Source organism: Porites lutea, chromosome 2 (genome assembly GCF_958299795.1).
Source record: "Porites lutea chromosome 2, jaPorLute2.1, whole genome shotgun sequence".
Classification (NCBI taxonomy): domain Eukaryota; kingdom Metazoa; phylum Cnidaria; class Anthozoa; order Scleractinia; family Poritidae; genus Porites; species Porites lutea.
The window spans coordinates 46,525,597-46,536,808 of NC_133202.1; the positions used below are offsets into that span (position 1 = coordinate 46,525,597).

Below are 11,212 nucleotides of genomic sequence, written 5' to 3' on the forward strand. Positions count from 1 at the left end.
TACGGAATTTTGTCCCGGAAGATGTAAAGGAAAGCCACCTGACATTAGGTTTTCGAGCGAAGAATTGCGGTTGCTGCCGTTTGAAAAGTTTTAGTTATTTGAAATTATAGCCATGAATGTTTTTAACCTTCCGTTCAAATTTCGATTACACCGTATTCGTATATTGTTTGTGACTACTACTTTCGTGTGTGCGATGGTAATCTTCTTACCTTTGTTTCGAAAATCAAGCATACCGAGCACGCGTGCACATCATCCATCGTTCAAAAAAACACTTCGCTTCAAATACGTTACACATGTTGGGAACAGGAGCGTCGCTTGCAGACTTGCTCAACTTGACCCATTTCAGGAGAGTATACTACAATATATTGAAGACCTAGGGAAGCTTCAGTGTGAAGGAAAAAGCTTTTCTAGCTTTGACAACAATGTGCTTCGCGTTGAAGGAGAGGGAATTGTTTCGGCGCAGTATAGGATTATTGGCCGACCACCTGGCGATGATTTCAACATTTTGCGTTCAGAGCCAGTCCCCATTCCAAACATCGCCGACAACAGTGCTGAAAAAGCGGTACAATTTGAGCAACGTTCGAGAGGTACGATTAGCTCAGTTAGCTGTCACGGTTTTAATATCATTTATATAAATCTGTATGGGTGGGTGTTCCTTTTCGCGCTAGACACTTCGAGTCACTGTCCCTTATAATTCTGAACGAATATCTAAGCTTATGCTTTGTTTGTTAAAATACCACGAACTAGAGTGTTTCTTCAGTTCTGCCTACGACCTTTAAATTGGGGGGCATTTTTTGGTTGGGAAGACATATATAATTTGTTCGTCGACACGATGTTTAATTTTTGAGGCTGTGTTAACATTGTGTATCAACTGAAAGGAGCGGGAAGCCATTGAGGAAAAACGCAAAGTCGTAATTTTGAAATCTCATCAGCGAAAGGTCCACACTAATAAGCAAGATAAAAATGTTGTTAAAAAGTGCGAGATGCTAGCAAATCTTTAATTGATTTTCAAACATCATCCTAGTCACACTAGGGCCTTGGAAACTGGAAACGATAATCAAGCCGGACTCTCAGCCGAATCACGGAAGTCCACGCACGTTAGCGGACTAATTCGTGATATTCACCGGGTATTGAGTCATCTTTTTTTCTTTATATTAGCGTCCTTATCCGAAGGTGACGGAGCTGAACTAGTATCTTGAGTAGACATAATTTGAATTGACTTAAGTGTGCATTTTAATACACTTATGAAATGTCACGTCACACGCCATTATTGAAAGTCAATATTCCGAGACACTGTCGAGACAACGAAGGTAATGCAATCTGACTGTCGGAGCGAATCGAGATCAATCAGAATTCGTCAAGTTCTAAACACGCATAATATACCAACCTAACTATGTTAGAACCTCCCGGTTTTTGTACGGACACATCAAGTTCGATGGTTCCGAGATGGTAGACGCACATTTTCAAAGAGTCTGCCATGGAACCGTCAGTTTCCCTAAAAAACACCAGAAAAGATGGCAAAGAAGTACAGTACTGACAACACGTCTTTGAGTTCTGTGCAACCATCGTCAAATTAAAGGGCTGGGAGACAATTATTACTCTCCAAACCCAGATAATTACGAGAAGTCGAAGAAGACACATCTGCATGGAATAACTGAAGTAGAAGACGCGGGAGAAAATCGCATTTCAGCAGTGTTTCAGCGAGTACTCAGATAACATTAAAGCTCTAAACTTGCCTATGGCTTGTTATGGAGGTGGGAGCCGAATTATTATTTCCTTGTATTGCTCGTTTTTTAAGATTTCCTGCCTGGCATTGAAAGGGTCTTAAAACGAAAACCTGAAAACAGGAATTAGTTATAAAGGATGTGAACACACCCCCTCAAAAGTCAGCGGCCGGAGGAAAGCGCGAATGAAATGGATGGCAAACTTAAAATGAGAGTAGTAAATAGTTTATTTCAGAATATCCGAGCCACATAAACGTTTCATATCGATCGAAAATACTTTATAATTTCAAACTTATTCAAGGTTTTTTAGCATCGTTGATTTGTACACGGAAGATTTAATATTTTCTCTGTTTTCGTTTTCCTTTCTCACTTTTGGAGCTAAATTTACATAGAATTAGTTCTTTGTTGATTGTCTTATTGTTTTTCTGAAAATTATGCTGAAAGAGTGTTCAAGGATGTACACGAGAATGATTTAAGTTTCGTTTGGCGCGATAGTTCATTCGAGAAAAAGATTGTTTGGATTTCTTATAAAACAACCCGCCACGGGGATGTTTCATTGAGTCAGGTTTAATTATGATTGATTATTTCAGCAGGTTGCCCTATTGAAACTGTGCCATCAATCAATCAAAAGCAAACGAACGAGCACCCAGTCTAAATGTAATGCAAATAAAAACGCCTATCGAGCTATTGTGACTGTTTCGCATTATGATAAGGTTTTCTTCATTTTGTGGTAACCGTACTTTCTTTCAAATTTATAGGTTTCTTCGCGAGATTGTGGAATTTTTTTGCAGGTTCCACAGGTTAGTACAGCTTTTTTATTATACAGAGGTGGGGTGGAGGTTAGATCTAGTATAGCAGTATATCATACATAAATTCAGTAATGTATAGATTTAGCCAAGAGCTCGTGGTTACTTTTAAGGTCTTTTAAGAACTATCTTTCTAAAGAAAAGTTTTTTTAGCCTGCGATGACTTGAATACCATAACTGGTCAGCGGAGAAGTTTAAAAAGCACGTCACCTCAATGAGTTGTCGCGATACAGTCAGGTGACACTGGTAAGCAGGTACCCTATTCTGACAGCTGTCAATTGATCATACCATGGATGTCCATGTATCAAGTTAAACACAATAGGACAATTGCACGATGACGTCATTTTACTACAACTACCAGAATCCTTGAGTTTGTTGTTTTCTTGTGCAAATTAATGCTATTGTTCTTTAATCCTCGGCGGGATTGACAAATTTAAATAACAAAGCAAAACCGAAATGAATTCTGGTAGTTGTAGTCAAATATCGTCATCGTGCAGTTGTCCTATTTGCATGTGCCTTGGACTTTATAGGTAGTCGTAAGGAAGACACTTCACTTCCGCTTAAATGAAAGGTGGACATACGTACGTACTTACGGACGATTGTGTCAGAACCAAAATTTCCTGGATGCATTAATAATCATTTGTTTTTTACCCATGGTGTTCCGCTAAAACGAGAAGAGTGTTACCAGTTTCTGGTCAATTTCTTTTTTTCCAAGGACCCTCACATTTTCTTCAGGGAGTATAAGATTCTGATCACAGTAGTGATTGAAAATTTGTTTGTTGTTTTCACGAGTCTTTGGAGTCACTCCTGTGGACGGACGAAAACAGAGGCTGCCCGCCGACGATGATGTCATACATCATTCAGCGCATGCTCTGCAAGGGATGCTATCGTATGCCCTTATCGTATGCCCATCGTTTTAGCTTCTTCATGTGGAAGGGCGAAAACGATTCGAATACGCTACCTGTGAGAGCGCGTCTTTTTAATAGACAAAAGAAATCCTCCTTTCTAAAAATATTCAGATACGTGTGGATAAGTGTGGATAAGGTCTTAGTGTCCCTTCCCTAGTAAACAGGCGTTCTCTTAGCCTGCAGAACAGGAGTTGATTTTTCGCGTTTTTTGCCCTTAAAATTGTGTTGTACTCGCAGAAAAAAATTCAAAAATACCCCAGAATCTTGTTTTGTTGGCTTGGCATAAATTTCCTCCTCCGTTATTTTTGTACATTTTCATTAGCGATAAAGACTTTTTTCAGATGACTAACTAAAAGTTCCGTTTATATTAATCCTAATATCGTAAAATGTCTGAAAGTTGCCGCGACAACTCTAACTGCGGTAAATTGTAGACTTTTGCACCCTAAACGTTACCAGTTCGTAAAATGAAACTTTTAATTCTTGGTTTTCTCGTGACGTCACCACAGTTCACAAGTAAAGAATTATCGATCCTCCTGAACTTTTACTTTCATGAAGTGTCAGAACAGCTAAAAACCTATATCCGTTACAAATTCTCACGTCGAAAGGGTTCTTTGTTTTGGGATAGAGTATGCTTGAATTTCTAACCTGTCATATTAGTTAGAAAAGTGACTTGTTTTGGAGGATTTTGTTGTCTGAACAGTCCTTTTATTAGAAAAAAGTCATACTTAAATGTTTATGAGTTCCTCGAGGATTGAATTAATGCTTTCCTAGCAAAACTAGGTAATAGACATTTCTGTTAGTTTCCGGCCGCCATGATGGTGCCCCTCAGAGGGAAACCAACATGGCGTCTCCATACTAAGCTCTTTAAATTCAGGTATAACATTCTCCGAATATCTTGCATATGAAAAGTTACACCGAGCTGAATCCAGGCGAGGTTCTTTGTATGTTTACCTTCTTTCGTTTCCCAGATTCTGGACTTACTTTATTGAACGGTTTTGATTTTTGTTTTCGATGACGTGACAGTGAAAACCAGCAATAGGCATGATGAGCACCGCCGTTATTTTTTAAGGGGGGTTCCCCAAGGGTTTTATCATCACAAGTGGGAATACGTAAATGCAGAGCGTAAAGAAGATGGTTAGCAGGGAATGAATCTTTTAGAACAAAGGAACATGAGTGAAAAAGATCGATTAGAAGTTCCATTCTGTGGCAACAACAACGACAACAACAACAACAAGTTTTAGAATAATAATAGTTACAGAAGGTAGTTTTAGTCTAACGGTCAGTTGCATACAGTGTAATAAAACGAAAACTAAAAATACAGTACAGGTAAGGAAATGCCTAGCATCTAAAGAAACTACAAAAGATCCACCATTTGTCTTTTAGTAATGAGATTGTCACCAACCTACTCTGTATTTGTGCTGATAAAGCTAAAACAATTTTTCGTTGAACGTGGTAGAAAATGTGTATTCTTTATGGACTTTATGTGGTCTTCAAGTGAAAACCACTGTAAGTAACCGGTCAAAATGACTGGAGATTTTGCCTGGACAAATTGTCATCTCCACCAGACATGTTTAGTTATAACTTTTGCAGGCAGCTTTTAAGACAGATTCAGCAAAAGCTTTTGGCTCTTCAGTTGCAGGTAAATTTTTGAGTAAGAACATAAAGGTGGAACATGACTTCATTCAAGTCGATGCCTTGACGTCATGGGGTCAGAGGAAGAGTGACGTGCACATGCACGTGTTTCCAAAAAAGGAAGTTCTTGAAAGGCAGCAGAAACCTGGTGGTATTCCGCTGAATATTGCGCTGATTATGTTCGACTCCACGTCAGCGGCTAACTTTAGGAGAAAAATGCCAAACAGCTTGGAATATTTGACAAATGATCTGAATTCATTGTTGATGCGAGGTGAGGATATTTTCTACGACATTAACCTCCATAGGGATAGTAACAGGGTTTAATTGTGCTGGAAATACTTAACTAGGATGGATACGACAAATATATACATATCCCATGACAGCTGCAGGGTTTTTGGTATCATTTGGATGTACCGGATGCAGAGGTTCAGCTTAACTTAAAGAAGAAGCAAATGTGACTACTACCATAGTTTCTGCGGATTAATATATTGTTTTATAACTACCACACTCTCTAAGAGCCCATTACCCGTTACCGATTACGAGCGGTTGCTGCTCAGCTGCTGCTACTTCCACCAGCACTACTACCACTGCTGCTATTGCTACTGCTATTACTTCTGTTGCTGCTACTACGATTACTACCGGCACTACTGCTGCAACAACTCTATACTCTGCTGCTGCTGTTGCTGCCGCTACTGCTAATTCTACTGTTACTGCTACTAACACTACTGCTGCTGCTACTCCTCCGCCACTGCTGCTGCTACTGATCATAATGGTGTTGTTTCTGATGTTGATGTTGGCGTTGTTGCATCCTCGGAGACCCAGGGGCAGATAGTGGAGGCAAGGGAAAGTCTAAACGGGCAGAAAAATAAGGCACGAAGAAAAGTAAAGAACGGCGAGAAGAGCCCCTGGGGACAATGTCTTACCAGACCAGTTCCAAACGGTCGCCGCCGTTCTGGCTTCTCATTGGTGCCAGAAAAACACAAAGTTTTCTGGCATCAATCAGAAGCCAGAACGGCGGCGACCGTTTGGAACTGGTCTGGTAAGACATTGTCCCCAGGGGCTCTTCTGGCCGTTCTTTACTTTTCTTTTGTGCCATATTTTTCCGCCCGTTTAGACTTTCCCTCGCTCCCACTATCAGCCCCTGGGTCTCCGAGGATGGTGTTGTTGCTGCGTCTGATGGAGGTACTTCTTTTTGATGCTGATATTTCTGATATTTTTGCAAGATTATATACTGTTAATGATAGGGCTGGTGCAGTTACTGGGAATTCTGCTGCTGCTGCTGCAGGCGCCCGCTGGTGCGGATTTTGCTTCTGGTGCTAGGTCATTAGTTGATACATAATGATTATTTCGTGCTTATTGTGTCTACAAAATGTCATGACAATTGTAATGCCGTGCCCTGTTTTACAAATTTAAAGGTCAAACAATTGTTGGGGATGGTACCACAGCTCAGCTGGCCGCTCTTTTGACTGGAATTGCAGAAAAAGACCAACCGGAGGCGAGAAAAGATATGGGAAATGCAGCCAGCCCTGTTGACATATGGCGATGGATATTCAAGGATTTCAAGCAAAAGGGATATGTAACAATGTTCTCGGAAGACTCACCTCATTTTGCTTCGTTTAATTATCGCCTGAAGGGCTTCAAAGATCCCCCAACAGATCATTTTGCACGACCATTCTGGATGGCAGCGGAGGATCTGGGATGGACGGAATATTGCATCAACAGTAGAGCTTCTCATAAAGTTTCGTTTGAATATCTGTTGAGTTATTTCCGAGCTTACAAGAACATCCCGAAATTCTCCTTAGTCACACATGCTGTGATATCACATGACAGTTTAAATAGTATTGGCTATGCCGATGATGATTTCAAGAATTTTCTGCAACAGATGAATAAGGAATCATTCCTTCACAACACGTTTCTTGTCATTTTTGGAGACCACGGATCACGCTATTCAAAAGCAAGGCAGACCATCCAAGGAAAACTTGAGGAACGGCTTCCATTTCTATCAATCACAACACCAAAATGGTTTCCAGAACAGTACCCGAAGCTCTATAACAACCTTGTGCATAATTCAGGTGTTCTTACTACACCGTTTGATCTGTATGCTACCCTTCGTCACATAACCACGTACCCCGAGTATCCAAGTGGGATTACAACCGGTCAAAGCCTGTTTAACCGGATCGACGAGGGAAATCGCACTTGCGCTATGGCAGGTGTTGAGGAACACTGGTGTCCTTGTCTTAATTTAGAGGAAATTTCGGTGAATGAACCTGTTATTAGGCAATTGGCGGAGTTTGTAGTGAGTCATATGAATAAATTGCTTTCACAAAACCTCAAAGTAGCAAAACTGTGTCAAAAGCTTGTTTTGAAAGATGTGAAAAGCGCTTTTCGGGATATGCCTAGTGAAACACTACAGTTTTTCAAGAAATCTAAACGTGACGAGGTATGCGATTCCTGTGGACTTGAGTATGGAGGCAAATCAAAGAACACGCTTGTTTTGGATACTCTCTATCAGTTACAATTAGTCACATTTCCAAATGATGGATTTTACGAGGCATCAGTTAGAATGAAAAAAGGTAGTCCTTCACTTGTTGGTGAAATCAGTCGTTTGGACGCCTATAAAGACCAGATCTTCTGTCTTCAAGATTTATACCCTCGTGCACGTAAATATTGCTATTGTTATTAGAATTCTCAGTAGGAACGTTTTTCATTGGTGTATTGGCGAGATAGACCACATTCTGTTAATGCGAGCTTTTTTCAAATGCAGTGGAAATTGAGTATTGCCTTCCAGTCGGGCAACTAATCCAGCCGATCAAATTATATGTCTTTTGAAAGATTCAGCTGGACAAAGAAGAAGAATGGTAACGAGAGTGGAGTGGGAACTCGCCGCGATGGACGACTAAGATCGCCTGGTGGATCCTTGTCGACGCAAGGATCGATGTAAATTGAAAATCCAAACAATAATGTTCAGCTGTCTTTCTCGCTCTTTGGGAAAACCCCGACAATTTCTTTTAAAAAACACTTGAAAAAAAGGGTGCTGCAGTTGGAGAAGAACATTTTTTTTGTTATCATTTATACCTTTGCATCTAATTAACTCGCACGTCTTTTTTCGAATACGTCCATTTGGGCGTATTGAGGCATCATCTTGTCCACCTAGCCCCCCCCCCCCCCCCCCCTTGGGAAGTGCACTTTAGACCTTGAGAAATTTCGCGCTTTACTCAGCTCCAGAAAGAATGAAATCAGAAAGTTCTCATGAAAGGTAAAGAGCTTACAGTTTTAAAACAAAGTACTCAGTTAACTCACAAGCGTTCGTACTAGAGGCTACCCTCACAATCTCATTGAAAGAAATTACCTCGAAGGTTAAATTTGCTGAACGGAAGTCGGCTTTAATTTACTACGAAACAAAAAAGTTTGAAAAAAATTCTACCTTTTGTTCACTTACAAAGTAACCCGATCGTTGGATCACCCAGAGAACAACTTTATGAGCAAATTATAAAAAGGATACCCGTCTGTGCGGGCAAAAAAATCTACATTCTGACACGTGAATAATGATTCACTGAAGTTGTTTTGCAAAAGATAGTATCAAGTGAGCGGAATTTTGACCATTCCTGATTGGGCAAGTTTTTGTAATAGGGTGGCAACACCTGCAAGCTTTTACGGGTCCATCGCGCGACTTATCGCGCGTGGAACGCACAGCACACGCTTGCATGCGCATTATTTGCGTAACGGCTGTCATGGTTGCGTTTTTCCACTTCATTGAACTCCCAAACTGAGCTATTCGGAGACAAGGTATACAAAGAATTGTGCTAGCGCTGTGTAACACTGCCTCTAGATTTGATTGGTTATGATGATAAAGTGTGTTAGATTTCCATGTAGAATTGAACCACACAGTCTTCGAATTGTGTTCGCCCTTGTTTGCGTGATTGGAATCGCCGCATTGGCACTTCTTCGACCCTCCGCTCCGTTTAAAAAAACTCTTCGCTTTAAATACGTTAAAAATGTGGACAACAGGAGCTTCGTTGCTTGTAGGCTTCCAGTTCTAGACCCGTATCACGAAAGCGTACTTAAATTTGTAGAAGACCTTGGCGAGTTACGTTGTAAAGGAAGAAGCTTTTCAAGCTTTGAAAACAACGTGCTTCGCGTGGAAGGTGAAGGTATCGTTTCAGCTCAGTACCGGAAAATTGGCAGAAAGGCCGGCGATGACTATCATGTTTTACTTTCCAAGCCAGTTTCTATCGTTAACTTGGCCGACAAAAGTGGTGGAAAAACGCAAACCTCGAAAGGTATGTAGCAGTTATCAGCGCTTTCATTCAGATTTGCAGGGAAATTGCGCAAAACGCCTTATGACCCAAGAAGTCTTGGTGATTAAAGGGACGAAGTTAAGTGAGTCAAGTTCCGCTTCAGTTTGCCCTGTATAAAGACCAGCACTGGAACTAGACTCTCTGAGTTTCCATCCTAGCCCCTAAACTTGGAGTAACTCGGCGTTCGGCGGCCGTTCGGAATACTCCGTTGACAGGTGTTACCCGTAGTTTTAATAGCCTCCCTCGCAGATGTTTTCAGGGAAACTCGAAATACGGGCTCCCCTAAAAACGCCTGCGTGGGAGGTTATCTAAAGACCGCATTTGCTGTGCAGAAAATCCACTGAAATATTCAGAATTCTCTCATTTCAGGCTGAATTACTGCCTTTCATTTTCGTTCGTTTAGTAAGAAAGTGGTTTTGACTGTTACTGTGTTATACAACTTCTAAATCGCATGTGAGTTACCACCACTTAAATTTTTATAGGTGCACGAAAAACATATGGCTGGTGAGGACTAATTTACATGTTATTATGTTGTGGTTGAATTCGTCGTTGGTTTGTCTTTCCGTTATTGCAAACTTTTATCATACCCCAAAAAGGACCAGCATATTCGTTTACTGCATTGAACGCCTTTGATCACTTAAGAATTTTGCGTTCTGATAACTCCTGACAATAAAAAAGCAAAAAATAAAGCTGTCGATCAGTTTGCGTAAGAGTTAATCCAGTCACAGCTCAGTGCATACATGTAGATGTAAATGTGCAGCTGGTATGACGAAGGTTTTTGCGGAAATACTGGATGTCCTTGAATAACGGCTTCTGAAGGAACCACGTAATAAGGAAGTCTAAAAATAATTGGTTTTATCGGAAAAACAGCCGCACCGCACCCATGCGTCACAAATAGTCTTAACTTTTTTATACAGAATTTACAATTGCTGGCGGAAAATGAATAATCTTAACAAAAGAAAATATTAGCCTTTATTATATAAACACCAATGAAATACCAGGTGAGCTTTTGCGCGAAAATGTGATATCTTCACCTGTGAAAATAACATGTTATCTTCACATGTGAAAATATCACCGTTGCTATGGCTACATAATAAATCCCGCCTTTCACACCAAAAAACTATTAAAGTGAAATGGTTTGGTATTTCATTGGTGTTTATATAATAAAGAAAACATCACACGGCCGCTTGGAGATACGAAATTTCTCTTCGAGGGTTGAAAAATATTTCACTCGTTCGCTGCGCTCACTCGTGAAATATTTTTCAACCCTCGAAGCGAAATTTCGTATCTCCGCGCGGCCATGTAATATCCTCTATGTTTCAGGCTTTCGTTCAGTGCGGACGAGCGAAAAAAGCGAGCGAGCAGTGAAATACAGTAAACAGCCGCGAAGAAGAACCTAGATTTTTTGAAGTTTGGCAAAATAGATTAATTCTTATAGTTTGGAGTACTTATTGGAAGTTTAGGCCAAATAGGTTCTTAATTTTTATGAAGAAGGATACTGTTGTTGATTACAAGAAATTGCTATAAATGGTATTTGTCCTTCATAATAGGCATTTATTTACCAAAAATCTAACAAAACTACGTTACCAGCTAGAACATATGCAGTTTTCGACAATGGTTGTATACCTTACACATTTATTATATAACATAATATAAATTTCCCATATTAAAGCCAGACTTTTTGTCAAAATGTTCATGAAAATATAGTCTAACCCCACATACAAAAACCTGTTGATTTTTCTTGGCTAAACTGGTTCTTATATTTTGGAGTATTCAAATGACAAATTTCTGCCAGCAGGTTCTTAAATCCTAGGTTCTTCTTCCCGGCGTTTTACCGTAGCGAA

General features: G+C 40.2%; 1 protein-coding gene across 5 annotated transcripts in view; it reads left to right on the forward strand.

The window, feature by feature from the left end:
* LOC140928820 (uncharacterized) overlaps positions 1-11,212 on the forward strand; it is a 16,282-nt gene continuing 5,070 nt past the window's right edge. The window contains exons 1-4 of one of the 5 annotated variants that reach the window (XM_073378602.1): positions 13-587; positions 2,483-2,524; positions 5,057-5,341; positions 6,486-8,146. In XM_073378602.1, coding sequence (XP_073234703.1) covers positions 113-587; positions 2,483-2,524; positions 5,057-5,341; positions 6,486-7,753 — 2,070 coding nt within the window. In that variant the 5' untranslated portion in view covers positions 13-112 and the 3' untranslated portion in view covers positions 7,754-8,146. Of the gene's footprint in view, positions 588-1,704; positions 1,755-2,482; positions 2,525-5,056; positions 5,342-6,485; positions 9,351-11,212 lie in introns of those variants that run through there. The other 4 variants (XM_073378603.1, XM_073378605.1, XM_073378601.1 and 1 more) reach the window with 4 other exon arrangements.